Source organism: Lepidothrix coronata, unplaced genomic scaffold (assembly GCF_001604755.1).
Source record: "Lepidothrix coronata isolate B3197 unplaced genomic scaffold, Lepidothrix_coronata-1.0 Scaffold41, whole genome shotgun sequence".
NCBI lineage: Eukaryota > Metazoa > Chordata > Aves > Passeriformes > Pipridae > Lepidothrix > Lepidothrix coronata.
The window spans coordinates 1222262-1239992 of NW_016690221.1; the positions used below are offsets into that span (position 1 = coordinate 1222262).

At 39.9% G+C, this 17731-nt stretch overlaps 1 protein-coding gene across 3 annotated transcripts in view; it reads left to right on the plus strand.

Moving 5' to 3' along the window:
* The window catches only part of IQCE (IQ motif containing E), a 24835-nt gene extending 9641 nt beyond the window's left edge, over nucleotides 1-15194 (plus strand). The window contains exons 12-23 of one of the 3 annotated variants that reach the window (XR_001874545.1): nucleotides 290-447; nucleotides 952-1007; nucleotides 1307-1515; nucleotides 2068-2172; nucleotides 2923-3025; nucleotides 4329-4424; nucleotides 4670-4693; nucleotides 5558-5653; nucleotides 6688-6818; nucleotides 7285-7403; nucleotides 8036-8177; nucleotides 11894-15194. Coding sequence is in view for 2 of the 3 variants with exons in the window: in XM_017813604.1 (XP_017669093.1) it covers nucleotides 290-447; nucleotides 952-1007; nucleotides 1307-1515; nucleotides 2068-2172; nucleotides 2923-3025; nucleotides 4329-4424; nucleotides 4670-4693; nucleotides 5558-5653; nucleotides 6688-6818; nucleotides 7285-7403; nucleotides 11790-11920 (1228 nt within the window). In the remaining variant the exon portion in view is untranslated. Of the gene's footprint in view, nucleotides 1-289; nucleotides 448-951; nucleotides 1008-1306; nucleotides 1516-2067; nucleotides 2173-2922; nucleotides 3026-4328; nucleotides 4425-4669; nucleotides 4694-5557; nucleotides 5654-6687; nucleotides 6819-7284; nucleotides 7404-8035; nucleotides 8178-11789 lie in introns of all 3 variants that reach the window. The other 2 variants (XM_017813604.1, XM_017813605.1) reach the window with 2 other exon arrangements.
* Nucleotides 15195-17731: the final 2537 nt, after the last annotated feature.

A 17731-nucleotide genomic window follows, 5' to 3' on the forward strand; every position in this document is an offset into this window, starting at 1 on the left:
GGGGAGGAAGTGAAAGTAATAAATGAATTTTCAAAGTTTTAAAGTATCTTCTTCCTTTGACGCAAATTAAAACAATTATCAAAGTGTTGAGCAAGATGGTCTTTGCATGGGTTTTTTTGCTGAAAGAATAGATAACTTCCCAAGTAAAAGATGTTGAGAAATGCTACTGGGGGGAGCTGAGACAACTTAGCCAGCTGACTTGAATAGTGAGGCTGCTCCACTCTTTTTAATGCTGGTTCTTTGTTCTGTGCTTTAAAGTTAACTCTCTGGTTTTGACCCCTTTTCCAAGTGCAGAGGGCAGAGATACCCAGAAGCGACTGAAGGCACTGAATGCTGCTGTCCTGAGATTGTCCAGGAACATCAAGGAGTTGCAGACTGAGAATCGGAGGCTGAAGGAAGATCTGGATCATGTACTGAGCAGTTCTCCTCCTCCCAGTAAAACGAAAAGTATGTGCTGAAAAGTTGGTGAACGTGGGACAAGGGATTTAGGTAACAGCTGAAAGATGTTTGGGAGCAGGACCCTGCAGTGGTAGAAATAAGGGAGTTATTACAAAGGTGAAGATTTGGGAGTGGCAAAGGTTGGAATGAGAACTTCCTCACAGGAGTCACTCTGACTTCTGAGTGTGCTGCTCCAGTCAGACCTGCATTTCCTCTATTATTATCCCTGAGAATTCTGAACTGGAATCACTAGAGGATTTAGCATTGCACTGAAAAACTGTTTTTCGGTTGTTGAAAGCTGATGAATGTGAATGGTTTATATTGATTTCTGAGCTAATTGGTTTAGAAGTCGCATATTTTAAGCCCATTCTCCTTTTTCCATTGGTACATATTTAAAGTTAGGATTCAAAGGTCTTCAGATGGTCTTTCTGTATGGACAGAAGTTTCAAAAAGCGAGAACAATGTTGACCCACTGATGTAGCTACGTGTTTAAAGCTTTGTTATTGTGTTTAGATTATAGTGAGTGGAGCAGACAGAGGCTGGTGAGGCGGATTTCGGAACTGGAAAAAGTAAGTGGTTGTGTGGCCTTACCTGTCTTGGAGCAGAAAATGTAGAACCACTGGCTTGTTCCCTTCAGTGTATCAGCTGTGTGTGTTCTGCCTCACATGTAAACTGATGTCTGTAGCATGTGCCCTTCCTCCCTCTTTTCTTTGATCATATTTGTCACATATAGATGCACGTTTTAGAATTAACTTTCATTTGATCTTTTCTCATGGCCTAACTAAAGTTTTTTTACAGTAAATATGAATTTCCCCCCCCCTTTTTTTTTTTCTCTTTTGTGTTTTCCATGTAAATTTATCCTGCTTAGAAAGTATGTGCCATGGAGAGCACCAGGGTGTCACCAGCAGACAGTGATTCATCACAGTTGCCTGCTGTGTCATCTTCACCCTCTGTAGACCTGGATCATCCAGCCCCCCAATATATAGACCATGTTGAGGAATGTCATCGTCTCCAAAGGGAAGTGAAGAAACTGAAGAGTGACAGGAAGGCACTTCAAAATCTCCTACTCAGTAAAGAGTAAGTGTGACTCTTGTCTGGGATGTTGTTCTTTTGTAGGTGTGAATTATTATTTCTGATCACGTTATGAAATACTGTAATAAGTACTTCACATTTTTCAGCAAGAAAATTCATTTTGAGGGTCCCTTCAGCTTTTATTTCAAATGCTTCTTCTAATCCTACTCTCTTTGTAAAATTACATTGCAGAAAAAAAGGTCAGAGGGTGGAAAATGAGAATTTCTGCTTGTTTCTCACACATTTTTCAACCCTTTGATTCTGTGTCTCTTTATGCAGCACTTCTTGCAAGTATTGTGCTGTAAAAGTTTGTGGATTTCTTTCAACATGATTTGTCCTGTGTCACTTCTGAATGAAGATGCACAGTGAGAGCATGTGAGGAGGCCTTTTCCTTCTGAACAATGTGTGCTTGTGTTTTGTTTAAAAGGAAAAATTGAGCATTTAGTTACTTTACAAATTCGAGAAAAGCCATTTTATTAGAAGTTTAAAGAAAAAATGACTACTTTGTGGAAGCATGAATGCCTTAAGTATCACTTAGATTTCCTTATTCCTTCGAAGATCAGATATCAAGCAGTTACTGCAGGCTAAGGCTGAAGTGGAGCTGGAGCTGCAGAAGTGGCAGAGTAAGATGGAAGAAAAGAGTACAGAAGAACAGACTTTAAGGTATCACACCTTGTGTTAGTAGATCCTTTCAGAACCAAAAGACTGTTGAAGTATAATTCTCTTTTGAAGTGGCTCAAAATCCATAGGAGTTCATCTGAACTGCAAGAAGCTGGGAATTCTTTTAAGCAGAACTGTTTTGGAAAGGAGTAAGTTACTAGTGGAAGAATTCTGTAGAGTGATTTTAGAGGAAGTGGAAGACTAGGGAGTAGAGTAAAAATAAGAATTAAATTATAATAAAAATTAATAAGATAAATGGAAATAGCTACCATGTTGGGCTCAGAGATTTTTCTCTAAGGAAAAATTGTGGTATCTTTACCTTAGGCTGTGCTCCTAGACCATTGCTAATGTGTCATTCCAGTTGCTCCATGTATTCTGTATAACTGTGAGTAATAATCCTGTGTGAGGGTGTCAAAAAAAGGTGACTTCATAATTGTTTTGTAAGAAAGGAGTTTGACTGACAAATATGAAACTGTAGCAGATTTAGATGTATTATTAATAGTATTAAGGGTACCACTGTAACCTTGGGACTTCTTAATTTTAGAATAAGGCTGTGCTGTCACAACTTGAGAATTGATGTTACATGTCTGTTACTGTGAGAATAGATATTGTTATCCTGAGAAGTTTCCAATTTTGGCCTTAAAAAAAAAAAAAGCCCAAAGCAACCAAGTGTTATGAAATAGGTTCAGTATTTTCAAAGCAGGAACATCAGAAAACTTCTAGCTATAAATATCTTTGCTTTTCCAACCATAGTGAGGAAATCCAGAACCTGACACAGAAAGTAGAGAAACTGGAGTCAAAATTGGAAGAAGAGAAAAGACAAATGGCAGAAGATACAATGGAAAATCTTCATAAGGTACAGACACACAGTGTGTGTGGTTTGGGGGTTTTTTGTGTAGTCATGTTAAGCTCATTTCACTAAATACTACTGGGAAATTGTTCCTGGGGATTTTGATTGCACTTAAAAATAAATAGACCCTGAAATACATGTAGTAAAAAATATGAATAAAAATGTCCACTTGCTTAAGAGGGTTCTGGTTTTTGATATACTGTGCAATTCTTTAGAGTCTTTTTTTGTGTTATAGGCTGATGGATGCTAGAGGATGTTTTGAATACCAAATAACTCGAGTCTTTAAAAACAGCCAACAAACAGCTCCTTTTTCCTCTGCAGACTATATATATTCTTGGCCAGTAACCATCCATTTATTGAAATGTTCCCATTATTTGTAATTATCACTAAGTTCCTACCAATTTCTCATTTTAATAGTAGGTTGTCATTTTTAATATGACATGATCCATTTGCTAAACTTAAGCCTGTAACTCGGCATTTTTAGGTTATAAATAAATCCTTTTCATGAAATCAAGAGGTTTTTTTAGAGTCTATAAAATCTCTTGTTCCTCTATTTAAAATTTTACACCAATAAATTAAATTAGTCTTTTAAACTTGCAGCTAACTTTTGTTTGGCAAGTGAGGTGTGACAATTAGTGTGGGATAATTAGGGATCAAAAGGATCAAATGGTGAGAGGTGGAATATGCAACCACACCTCAGAAGAAATAACTGGAACAAAATCTTGTTTTGTTCTTGGTTTCTTTCTTTGTCCTCTAATTAATTTCTTCAAGATAGAAGAGTAGAGTTATGCCAACTTACACAAAACCCTCTGTTTGCTCAGTGTCAGGCAAGGCCAACTAATCAGTAAGTTTAAGCAGATAATTATGGGGCTACAGTTGCCAGGATGAGACATTAGAGAATTCCCTGGTTAATTAATACTTGTCTTTCCTGGAGAACTGCAAAATTAGGTAACCTGACATTTCTTCTCAGTCTGTTCATAACATGCAAACCATTTCTGATCAACAAAGCAGTGAGTTAGCTGTGCCTTAGCAAAGCATAGAAAAATAGGAGTATGTGGAGATGAGAACTTTTCCCTTCCCATGCTCTGCTAAGGGCTAAAAAGGGGGCAGGACTGTGTTTCACTGTAACAGTCATCTGGATGATGGGTTTGAACATGAGCAGGGTTCAGAACTAAGAGTTTCCTCTTGAACTTCCTCCTGCCCTGCAGGCAGGATGAACTCTGGTGCTGATTTTCCTGAGTCATTAGTAACCTGTCTCCCTCACAGCTTTGTGTCTTGACTGTACTAACTTAAAGATTCTCCTTTGCAGTCTTCACCAGTCTGCACAGTTAAAGGCAAAGAAGATCACAGGGAAGAACAAGCAGCCAAAATCATCCAGAGACACTGGAAGATGTACAAAACCAAGGTGAGATTGTCCTAACAGGGAACAGCGAGGACATGCCCCTCTGAATTTTACTCTTTACCATCTGTCCACATATCTTAAAAGATGAAAAGGTTTTTTTTTTTCCTTAGGTTTGTTGTTTGAGGTTTTTTTGGGGGTTGGAACAAGTATTTTCTGTGTGTTTTAATTGTTGGGGAATATTTGGAATGTCTTTATTAGATAAAGCTCACATATACTTGTGGCATTAACATGAGCGTCTTTCATTTCAGAAAGAAGAAATTGCTCTGGATGAGGTGAGTCTGTTTACACCCAACAAAACAGTACAACAGATTTAATTTGTATCAAAGAGCAAACAAATAACCTCAAAGATGTTTTACCACAGTGATGTTTGTTCTTCAGGCTGGCTTATAATCTTCCTTCTGACATCCTGGTTGTGTTTCATATATCTTGTCAGTGATTCTCTTTTGGTCTCAGATTTTCCTTACTTCAAGTACCTTCTGCAAGATGAATGTACTTCTGAAAATTTTGATACCAACAGACAGGAATTTTTTTCTAAACTACATAATTCTAATAATGCTTTAATTTTTACTGTGGTGAATCTTCAGAAAGATTTGAAGTAGGATTTGAAGTTTTTGCTAAGGAGAAATGTCTCGGAGTATTATGAAGAAATTGGCAAGTTTGTCAAACAAAGTCACTTCTTCATAGATGTTTTACAGAAAGGTTTTGATTAAACTGTTTTTTCCAATAGCCCAGTGTGGCATCTTGTGTTTGTTTCTTCTAGAACATTAAAAATCCCACTTTCAGAAATTAGTCTTTATGTCTAAATGCTGCTTGTAGACAACAACCCAGTAAACTCTCTGAGTGGAGGGGAAAGACTTACATTCAGTGTTATCACCACAATGGTCTGCCAGGCTTGGCTTGGTTTTTTGATTGTGCCAGAGCATCTCAGAGCCCACTGGGTAGCCAGAGTCTAATATGGAAATGGGAGCATGTTGCTGTATGGGTTGGTGCTGGCACTTGGAACTTACCTGCATTTGATAGGATCAATCATGAGCACCTCCCAGATGGAATTTAAACCCTGGAGGTGACCCCAAAGGTGTATTTCTGTGGGTTATCTTTCCAAGGAGCTAATATCTTCTTCCTTCTCTCCCTGCTAGGCAGTTGTGGTGCTGCAGGCAGCTCTCAGAGGACATTTAGCTCGACAGAAACTATTACTGAATAATGGGATCCATGAAGCAAAATCTCTCAACAAGGTAATTGTGGGGCAAATGGGTATCCCAACATCCCATTATGTTTAGTTTGCAGTGTAAAGGACTGCACTTCCAGGCTTGATTCTCTGAATCACCTGGTGATGTTGTTTTAATGTGCTGGTTGGCAGCTCCACTGTAATTCTAGGAAGATACTGAGCTCGTTCCCTGGGCTCCTCTTTCCACCTTCTGTAGTTCTCACTTTTTCTCAGAAGTAAAGCTATAAATTCTCAGTGTTGTGGACTGTAACTGGGTCTCTTTTTTTCTGGTTCTCCCATCAGCTAATAATGCACTCCTTAACTCCTTAATTCAGAGTGCTGTTGAAAACTTCACTTGCTCTCAAGTGTTCACTACTGGATCATTGTAGTAATAGATAAACTTTGGTCACTGAAGTTCAGAAATAAGAACCTGGAAAGCATCTTTGATTAGATTGAAAAATAAAGGAGTCTTGTTGTGCCATGCTCAACCAAAGACTTGGTTCAGCTTGCTTCATGTTCAGCTTGCTTCAGATTATTTAGTTCTGCATATGAAAAAAATTCCTTACCAATTAAACATTCAGTTTTCTGTAAATGATTTGCCAATTTATATAAACATCCTTTGGACCTTTATCAGGCCAAAGTTAATTTGTAATTCTCCATCCAGGTTGTCCACCTGGTTGCACTTTACATGCTCTTTTATTTTGGCAAACTGGCCCCATGTAGTAGGACTGAATACTTTGCTTGATAGCACAGAAGATAGATCCATTATGAAGGTTGCCTTACCTCCTTCATCTTCAAAAGGTTTCCTTCCTGGAAAATAAATGAACTTTCCTTGCAGGTGTCTGCTCTTTCATTAATTGAATGCTGGTTCTTCAAAGCTTGCATGATGATCAGATTTGCATTTCCTGCTGATTTAGTCCTACAGAACCTTAAAGACTGCAGACCAAAAGATGGGAATATTTGTTCTACTGCTCACAATCAGGAGTAAGATTGTGAAAGGTTCTGTCAAGCTTCTGTGCAATCTGTAAAAGGTCAGTTTTCTTTAATGTGATTGCTTTGCAGAACTCCTGCGTGTCTTCCATGTCAGACTCCTTGAGCTTGTCCTCTGATTGCGAGGAGAGAGATGAGACTGTGACGTTCATTCAGTCCATTTTCAGGGCTCACTCGGCACGTACAGTTCTGCTTGAGGAGAGGTAAGTGAGGGGTAGATATTTCTGCAACATGCAGTAGCAAAATTGGTTTTATTAGAAGAGAGGAGTATTTGTTTAACAGAATTTTAGTGTGGGTTCCTTGGCAGAGAAAGAGAACAAGGCCATTGTTACAACAAAGACATGGGAGAGCTTGCTCCTGAGAAAAGTCAAAGGGCATGCAACTAAAAGGAATTTTGTAGCAACAGGAGTCTTTCCATATCCTGCTGCGTTTTCTCTTCCATAGCAATGAGTAGAAGTAAAGTAAAATAATTACTCTTTGGAAAAAAACAGGTTGCTGTTGCTGTCAAACAGATTGCTAGTACACTTGCTTAATACATGAATCTGAAGCCCTGACATGTACAAGGTAAGGGTTATGTGGAGGAAGAACAGGGGGAAACTAGAATACCATCAAATGACTTAGCTCAGGCAGAGTGCAGTGGTTTGCTTACTAGAGTGTGTCTCTTTGCAGGTCTTCTGTGTCCAGTGCACCAAGTGAGAAAGCAGATTCTGCACTTTACAGTACAGAGAAGAAACCGGTCTCAGCAGCACTCCAGAGACCTCCTTCAGTCCTCATGTCGCCTCTTCCCGGTAATCTCATTTCCCTGTGTTCAAAAGTGTGTGTGTTTTGAGTGGGTGCACACACAGTTTTATGGAGAACATCTGCACGTGCACGTGCACAGTTGTACTCTGTGTGTGGGGCTTAATTTAATGACGTGTTGCTTATCCTGGCACGTGCAGTTCCTTACATAAAAAATAAAAGATCTGAGAGTACCACTACCAGCTTCCTCACAGTGCTTTGTGTTTTTGTCACAACTGTGGTTTGGAAAGTCTCTCTGGTGCAAGTGGTAATTATTTGAGGAACATGGTGTTCCCCTGTATTGCCTCTCTAGTTCCTTTTCAGCCCTCCCATCCCTGTAGCTGTAGGATGGTACTTTCCACTACATTTTTGGGCCCTTAGCCATAGACAAGCTGAGAATGTTTTCACCACCCTGACTTAGTTTCTGCAGAAGACAGACAGACAACTGGTAAAAAGAACCATCCTAGGCAGCCATGTGTGTTCAGTCACGTTTTTTTTCAGCAGTCTTCAGTTGCTGCAGCGAGGGGGAAAAATGAAGTCCTGGATAATCTTGCCAACTAGTACTACTGTAATACAAACTGAGAAAAATCTGTCTTTTTTATGGCTCTTATGCCATTTGGTTTTCTTCTTGAATTCTTTATAGCTGTTTGTGAGAAGATGGAGTTAAAGCCAAAGAGGCTTTTAGGAGGATGTTAGAAGTCCTGAGTGGGAAAGGCAAAACAATGCAGCAGATAAGGCAGCTTCAGACATGCAGCCTCAAAGGAGTTAAAAACAAATTGAAAAAGGTTGGTTCTGTCCAGAGTGGGATATTTTAGGCTTTAATGGACCAGTTGGGGGGAAAAAAAGAGCAGCCTTGAGCGTGACCCGAGAAACATTGACTTGTTTTTTGTCGATGAAAAGCTGACAGTCCCTGCAGACTTGCTCAGAAACAGAATGCTTTAAGCAGCTGAGGCTGTTTCTCTAAGATAGGAGATGGGGAATAAGCCAGATTTGCAGGGGTTGTGAAAACAGAGGTCACACTTCAGTGAAAGAAAATGTGTTTAAGAAAATTTACTGTGTTCCATTTTCAGAGGCACATTCCACTTTGTGAAGGAGTAGGTAGTGCTTGCTTCTGAAGATGTTTGAGTTTTGAGTGATCTTAATTATGTCTAGTGACAGTATCCAGGAAAAAAAAGTGCTGCAGCACCCTGTTTTGCCTGAACTCTACTGCAGTAGTCATTTTTGGCATGCTCTGTGTAAACCTAGAGTAAATCAGTTGTGAAATTCTACCCAAAGAGGAAGAATCACTTAATTATGCTTAATGCTTCTAAGACCCAACTTGTCTGGGAAACGTGGTCATGTGAATCCCAACAGAGCACAGTCACTGTCTGGCTATGAAGTCTCCAAAGCTAAGTTTTATTGCAGATTATGATNGTAGTCATTTTTGGCATGCTCTGTGTAAACCTAGAGTAAATCAGTTGTGAAATTCTACCCAAAGAGGAAGAATCACTTAATTATGCTTAATGCTTGTAAGATAAAGCTTGTCTGGGAAACGTGGTCATGTGAATCCCAACAGAGCACAGTCACTGTCTGGCTATGAAGTCTCCAAAGCTAAGTTTTATTGCAGATTATGATGACAAATTGATGAGTGAAGAAGTTTTGGAATTGTTTATACTAAAAGAGAGAGAGAGGAAATCACGAACTTTCAGCCTTTCTTCCTTGCGGTCCTTTACTGGTGAATATCAAAAAGGAGAGATTGGGAGCACAGCAGGGTAAATTTGCTGCTGGTTTTAGGAATATGGGAGACCTTTTCAAAGTGTCTGGGATGAGGATAGAATGTATCCAGGTGGCTTATGGAGAGGCATACTGGGTATATGCTTCTGTAGCTGCACAAGTGCCCAAAGACTGCCTGGCACTAAGCTCTCTGAATTATTAGGTCCATAATATATGGTGTATTGGAGTGTTTAACCAAACTGTCCCAAATGAGAAATTAGGAAGGAGAGCATTCTGATGTAAATGCCACCTTTCTGAAGAAATGTGACCCCTTGGTGATCTGTTTGATTGTTTGCCATGTCAATTCATGTAGCTTAAACTAAAGTTAAAGTTAACCAAAAGTCCACCTCTGCCATTCTGAGCTCATGACTGGGTTTTGATGGTGAATTGGGATTTCCATGGTCATCCTGCAGCTTGGAAACTACTTGAGACAAGGAGCTTGTTGAGCAGCTGAGTGATTTAAAGCAATCAGATTCTTTTAGCTTTTAATCATGCAGCTGGACAGGCTCTTACTTCATTTGTCCCAAGTCCAAACTTTTATTTTGTGACCTCTAGGTCTTACAATGATCTTAAGCTTCCAGTCAGTGTATATATTGCAATAAGTCATTTCACTTCACTACCCTTCCAGCACTATTTTGAGAGGAATGGGGAAGATAAAAATGTGTTCTAAAAAACCTTTTGTATCTGCTAGAATGAATGTATATAATCCTTGTCTAGCATTGCAGACTTTGGATTCATTGTTTGCATCAGGTTAGATGTCTCTGTATTTTCTAAAAAAAAAAATTAATTAAAAAAATCTGGTGTAGCATTCAGTGCTGCTTTGCTTGTCTTCAGAATGTGAACAGTACTTGGAGATTTTATAAAGCCATGTCTGCTGTTTCCCATGAAATGGAACAGATATTAACTATTCAGTCTGCAAAATGTGGTGTTTTGTTTCATTCTATCAGGGGAGTGTCAGGAAGGAAGAATATGTTCTGTACATGCACAGCAATCTCGATTAAGGGCAGAATTTCTCTCTGCTTATTACTGGCCACTCTGGCTACGACTGTTAACTTCATTTGAGGCTTTCTTGAAACCATAATGAATTTACATACAACCCTTAACTCTAATTAGTGCTTAACCTTCACAAGCACAAGGATAAAGTTGTCTCTGAAGTGTATTAAATTGAAGATGGGGACAAGAATCTCAGACATCAAGAGCAGGATATAATCAAGAATGGTTTGGATAATATTAAGCTATTTCATGTATAATATGTTTATTGTTGGAGTTGCTGCTTCTAGTTACCATGCCTGCTTCTGGAAGTTCCCTTTGTTCCTCTGTATCACCAGAGCTACTGTCTCATAAACCTTCCTGAAAAATTCTGACATTATTTGTTGACTGATGCAAAGAAGAATTTCACTTAACTAGAAAGTCACGTGTTTCTTTGCTTCTGTAGGCTGAGGTCAATGTAATGGCCCGCCTTCATTTCTCCTTGCCATTCACAGGCTCTCTGTCTGTCACTCTTTTTCTATTTCTGGGCCAGTTGTGGTCCCCTTTCTTTATTTCATATTCCAGTTTTTATGCTTGTTCTTCCATACCAGGAGATTTTTTCCGGTGTCAGGAACCTCTTATTTCACTACAAGACCTGTGGCTTGACTGTTCTCCTCAGGTAGTATTCTCTGTGTGCCCTCCATTTCAGGTCAGAATCTCAGTGTATGGCCTCTTGCCTGCTTCCCCTTCTACCACAGGTTGTCTTGATTAGTTTTCTTCTCTGGGAGAGTCTATTCAGATAATTTATATTTGAAACTGAAAAGTAAGTGGAGCTGAGGGGAGAATATTGTGCTAGAAGGTATTAATAGCTGAGGGGAGGATATTGTGCTGGAAGGTATTAATAGCAGTCATCATTTAGTTCATAGATCTCTTGTAGAGGGCAAGCTGCTGGTTCTGCTCTTCAGGTGTTAGGGACTTTGTATGGGTTCATTTTATCCCTCTGGTTTTCCAGTGTTTACTGGAATCATTAGGGATCTATCTGTTCATGCCCTGAATATTTTTTCACACGTTGGAATGGGTGAGACACATAGAAACACACATCCAGAAAAATGGCAAAGAAGGAAAATTAAAAAAAAAAAAAGAAAAACAAACCCCATGATGTGGCCACTGTTTCATTGTCATTACAGTAGTGCAACTGGTGAATGATATTTTTGGTATTTTACAGGTATAAGGATGAAAGACAGTGGCTGAGAGCTTCTATCTCTCTTTGTATCCATTTCCCTTTGCTCCATCTGTATTCTCATTGTTACCTTTCTGCATAGTTTAGGCTTGGGTCAGTTTTTCCTTTTCTGGGCGTGTAATAAATATTTGGTTTTATGACCTGCGATGGCTTCAGTATCAAATTGCTTTACTTGGTGGTGTGTAACCACCTGCAGAGATTTAAAGGCAGTAAGACAAATGAGGTGTGGTCGGTCTGTCAGCTCAACACTCTCCATGCACGGCTGGTTCACTAAGGAGAGCAGGAGCAGCTCTGCAGAAACAGATAGATCAGGCTTATCCATACCTGTGGGTAGGTCTGGAAACTCAGTGACTTGGAGAATATCACACTTCTCACAAGGGCTTGTTTTTGTCAATGTTGTTTATTGATGACCTTGTTTCCTCTGGGATCATTTCAGCCAGGTCCTCTGAGGGGCCGTCCCATCCTGCTCCCGCCCTGCCCGGGGATGAAGCTCACTCAGACGACTCGGATGATGTTGTTATTGTGTCTCCTTTGTTGCAGATGAAGAAAAGCTACAGCCACTTTTAAGTTTTGGTGACAGGCTCTGGTGATCTTGAATTATTGAATTCACGGACAAAACTATTTGTACCAAGATCAGGCATGTCAAAGATGAAGAGAGGAGGAATAGCAGCCCCTTTTTAATGGCAGTTGACATTATTTCAGCCATTCTTTCATATGTCATCTCTGCAGACTTTATGGCTAAAAGCCACTGACTGACTGTTAACCTTACCCTGGTGCACAGAGAGTTTGGATTTAAAAACTCAACCAAAACACTTTAATGTTTTGTTTCACAATGAGGATTGTAAATTCAGTTGACAAATTCAAGTGAAAGCAATAAAGCCTTAAGCTATTTCATGTCAAACAAAGTTTTGTTTCAGATCAACTAAAATATAATTTGTGTAATCAGAAAGTGGTTAATGACGTGACTCCAATTTTCAGCCTGTGTATGTTCAAGGGTACAGCTGGTATTTGTTACCTGGGCCTCCCTATTTAAAAATTTTACTTGTCATATTTTGTATCTTTTTTTGTTTATTTTTATACTGAACATTTACAGACCTTGTAAGCCATTCCTCTGTCATAGGGCCATTCTAGGCCTACTGTATCAGCTGGCTTTTCTTATTTATTGCTTTTTCCAACGTGTACTTGTGATGATGTGTATAGAATGTTTTGTATTTGAAACGTCTGATCACATAATCAGATTTTTGGATTTGTCAGGGCAGGTGTGTAGTGGCAGGAGTGTTCTGTGAAGGATACCCTTGTGACTGCTTTCTGCTTACAGATCCCAAATTTGAGTTCATTATACAGACTCATCTCTAAGATGTGGAAACATCTGACATAGGAGGTAGGACTGTCTGAAATGTTCACCTGACTGCAGTGCTCATGCACTGAGGGGAGGAGCACTAAGGTTTTAAGTCTGATGTTGCTTTGCTGTGGTTGATACCTCTTCCCAGTACTACCTTTGCCTGTGCACACCTGCACAGTGGGTCCAGTCAGAATCTGGGAGAGGGATCACATATCCACCCATATCTGTCTCTGCCAGGCTGGTGCTGGAGAACGTGGGCACTGCCTACTTAATTCTGTGCATTGTGGATTAGGATGAGTATAATAAACAAAACCTAATCCATGCAGTTTGGTTTGGGAATAGAAGTGGTAGGTTGGATTAAGAAATTAAGACTGCATCCAGAAACAGCACTGACAATAACATTGTCCATGGAAAGACCAAAGACCTGGCTGTGGAGAATATAATCAGAGGGGTCTTTCCAGATCTTCTGTGCAGACTGTACTTTTTGACTGGAGAATTCCTACTGTCACACCAACACCCTTCAAAAGCATTAAAATGCTTGTGTGGTTTTTTTTAATCGTGATATTTATTGAAAGGAGAATTTAATTTTCCATGCACACAGTGAAGGTTTGCTGGAAACCCTAATGGTTTCTTTGTCACCAAAGAGTAATAAAGTCTCCTGTAAACAGAAAGCACACTCTTAAATATAAGATTTTTATCACCTTCTCTTTTTTAAATTAAAAATCAGTCACCACTGTTTTGCAGAATACCAATAAGTCAGGGCTGTCTCAGTTCTGTGATTTCAGTGAAGCACTATCTGAGGCTTATCAGAGTTTGTGCCAGTACTTGCAGCCAAAGAGGAAACTGGATGGCTGCAGCACAATGCAGCTGATTTCATTTAATCCCATCGGTGGAAATGCTGCCTGTACTATTTCCAAAGGCAGTTCTGGGAGCTCTCCATACCCAAAGCAGCCTGAAGAATGTCATTTGCACTCCCAATGGGTAAATTTTTCCTGGCTGTACTTTGGTCACATGACTGTCATCTGCAGAAAGGATAAAAAAATATATATAAAATAAAAAAGGGATGGAATCCTCTTGGTAGAAGCTGAGACCTGCTTCCCTCTGTTTCTGGAAGTCATGTTAAGAAGAAGGGTCATTTTGCTAAATGGAAGCAGAGCTGTACTGAGTTGCCTGTGTATAATATTTCAAGTCTGTAACTGGGGCTCTGTCATGGATCTCTCCAAAGAGAGTAACTAGAGCTGAGGACTGACACATTAAGGGAAGGGTATGTAGTGTGTCAGGACCCAGACTGATATCAAATACCTACCTAGCTGTTATCCTATAAGGAAATACTGAGACAGCAAATATAATAAAGATGGCATTCTTTTACTTTACTGCGCTGTAATGACCAATATGAAAGCATTAGGAAGTTGATACAGAGCAGGAAGATTTGTTTTACTTGAGCCTGTGACCAGCAGTAGAGCTGTCAACAGACAACTTCTGGCATAAAGGGGAGCTGGTATCTTGGGATGACCCAAAGGCACAGAATCAGGGTGAAAAGGATGAAACATTTTCTGGAAGGAGTGAAAATATGTCTAGAGCTTTCTAAATTTGAGACTGCTATTTCCTAGGTATCAAAAATCTGATACTTTACTTGAGATGGGTTTCAAACTAATATTTTGGTTTGGAGGAGAACTTGCTCACTGCACAATGAGTTTGGTGTGGAAGAGTAGGAAGAGAAACCTCCACAGTATCAGTAGCCTTTAACATGGTTGTGTTGTGCACTGGAATGGAGTGTGTTGAAGGGAACAGTGGTGGACACAAGGTTTTGTTCTGTGGTTATCTGAATGCCAGCACCTGTGGGAAGAAGTGTGGAACAACGATGGAAGAAAAAATTATTTGAATAAATGGCATTTTTCCTCAACAGGGAGCTGAGGACAGTGAAAATCAGTGTGGCTCAAACCTGTCAAAATAAACCCAATACAAACGTGCTGTTTCTGAAAAGTAAGTTTTCTGTAGAAAGCCCTGGAAACCTTGTGAGGACATCGAGGTCTTGAATTAAAATTAAATTCCACTGTAACCTATGTAATCTAAAAGCACACTTTCCATTCTGTTGATATGGAATAATGTTTCCAACTTAAAACCTTTTGCAGTGTTTAGTTAGAGATTGTGTGTGAATACAGAGATTGGACTTTAATGGGACATTATCTCTCTTGATCTCTTTTTGCCCTTAAGTGCCTTTGCCTGTAAATCTTTACTGAGGCATCAAGACATGAAAACTATGGTTTTTTGCATAGCTATAAAAATAATCCCTGCACAGGCAACTTTTAATGTAGTCAAAATGGAAAAGGAGTAATCTTGGCATATGAGAGCACCATTAATTTTTATGATCTTTTTAATATTCGGAACTGTGCAAGTATTTTATGTAACTTATTTTGGGATCCTTGAAAAGCTAACACAATTGCAATGTGTTTACTCCTGATTGTTGAATTTTGAAATAAAGTTTGTATATGAACAGGTGATGTGTTTGTGCTGCCGTTGCTGTGTTTGCATTGCGCCTCTGGCCTCTGCCGGGTGTTCCTGCTTTCACTTTGCACCTGGATTGACCTTTTATCCCTGACTGTTTTCCTGAGCTTATAGTAACAAGGTAACTCAGAAACATGCAGGGTGCGGAATTTCTGCTTTAGTACAGGTTTAAGGTTGTCCCATCAGCAGTGAACGGGGTTCCTGCCCAAAGCCTGGTGGAACTGAAAGAGCTGATGGACTTTTGCTTTCAGTCTTGCCGTCTGGTGTATTATAGGGATAATCAGTGTTGGAACTCACCAGGGGCACAGAGGTTCAGTTGTGCTGTAGAGAGGCACAGGACCGGGACAAACTGGTCTGCCAGCAGCTGTGGGAGAGCAGGAGTCTACAGGTTTCAACTCTCCAGTTTGCTCACGGTGTATCCCCTCACCTCAGCTACTGTTGCTGTTTATGAAGCTCTGGAAGGAACTAGGACACATACATTCCTTTCCAGGTCCACTGAGAAAGCCTCTAGGGACTCCCAGGAAAAACAAGCCTTGTGCTGCTCTGTGGACATAGAAGATCCCTTTAACTGCTGCCAAGACATGGGAATCCTGCAGTCACCTTCCTGTCAAGAAGAGTCCTTGTTGCAGGACTAAAACAGCTATAAGAGTACAAGATGAAATAGTCTGTGTTTGATGAATATGTTAACTAATTTCACTTTTTTATTCTTCCTTCTCTGCTCTACTGACATATTCTCTGGATTTCTTAGGACCAACTTTGGTTTTAAATCCTAAACACTGGAGGTAATCCATGAGGCACGAATGGAAAAGTTTTGATACAGTTTCCTGGAGCAGACTAGCCTTGAATTCAGTTGAAAGCAATTAAATGTTTGTAGTTGTATTAAATCATAATTTGTCTTCATCTGAAGTCAGAATGCCCTTGACTCTTGCAAGCTCTGCAGCATCTGTTTATGGAAGGTTTGTCAGCTGATGAATTGCTTTCCCATATGAACTTTTAAAGAGGGGAAAAAAGGTTTCATTTGATGGGCATCATTGAGACCTGCAAAGAGCAACATTTCCAAGTTAAACTCCGGGTTATTGGTGGGAGGGTTTTCAGGGGTGGTTGGTGGTCAGATGCTGCATCAGTTCCTCTGATGTTTCCTTCTAACGTTTGCTGAAGTGTTTCTCTGCTGGTAGAGACAGCACTGACATCACCTTCCAAATGCTTGCCCTGTTTACAGGTGTGTGTAAGGCACGTGGCTCTTGGTTATATATGGCTTTTAGCACTTGTTCTGTCCTTGCTGTGCACAAAGGAATAGCCTTGAATGGTGAGTGTTGCTATGTTCTTACTAATTACACTCTGTTGTAGTCCACTGGTTAAGTTGCAACCCTTGCCCCTCTCACAGCCTGTCTTTCCCAATTTCCCAATCGCCTTTTTCAAATCAAAGTGTGTGGATTCCCACTGGTCTCCAGGACAGCGTTTGTGTTGTTCCCCTCACTGTGTATAAACAACCTTCCTCTGCCAAGGTGTTGCTCAGACTGTAACAGCTCCCCTTCTATTTGGGAGGATTTTGCCAACACGCCTCACAGACACATTGTGCCAGGTGCCACATAAGCCCCTTTAGGGCTTCTATTGTTGGTGGTGTGAACAGATGTGTCATAAAATCTTGATGCTCAAAATGGTCTGGGAAGAACCAGGAGGGACATCATGTCCATTGTCAAGGGCTGTCTTACTCCCCTCTCTATCAGCCAGACAATCCCACACCTGGATCTCACTCCTCTCCCTTCCTCAGCCCGTCATCTCTGCTTCACTAATGTAACAGAGCTTGAAGGTTTTTTCTGCCATATGACTTCAGGGATGAGATACTGTAAAATCTGTCACTTGGTTACAGTGCTGCTTTTAAAAAGGCTGTGTTTGAATGGCCTCTAGGTATATGCGTGGAAAATTAGAATAGCTCTTAATAAATGGGATTGTCCATGAATGCCTGTAGTACAACACTGTGCACAAACATTGCTTAGCATTGCCATTATCTAGCAATAATCCTTATTTGGATCTTACACAAATTGTGGCAGAACCTTCTATTTATCTAACCTGGAAATTTTTCCTGAACAGGCTCTCTATAATTTACTCACAGAACTGGCAGTTTTCTTCTCTCTCTCGGCAGATATTTAATAGCCACATATTGCATTTCCATGCTAGTAAACCTTCATTATTAAACAAAATGTACCAGAATGTTATGAAGAAATACCTTAAATAATTAAACAGAAACTATGAGTGACAAAACAAACCAACAAAGTGGAATTTGAGCTGTGTGACTCTTTCCTTTTTGTATTCACTTATTTGCTAATTTGCTGAACTTACTGGACTGCAAATAGGTCTTGCTGTGATTAGAGAGAGTTTGCCAAGTTCCTTTGTAATTGTTTCTTTGCAATTAACTAAATAATAGAATGTTCTGTGTGGCTCTCTGGGGAAAAGAGCGGGCAGGTGCTTTTGCAATAGGATTTCCACATCTTCCACCCATTTCCCTGGAACTCACAGAGTTTAAAAAGACT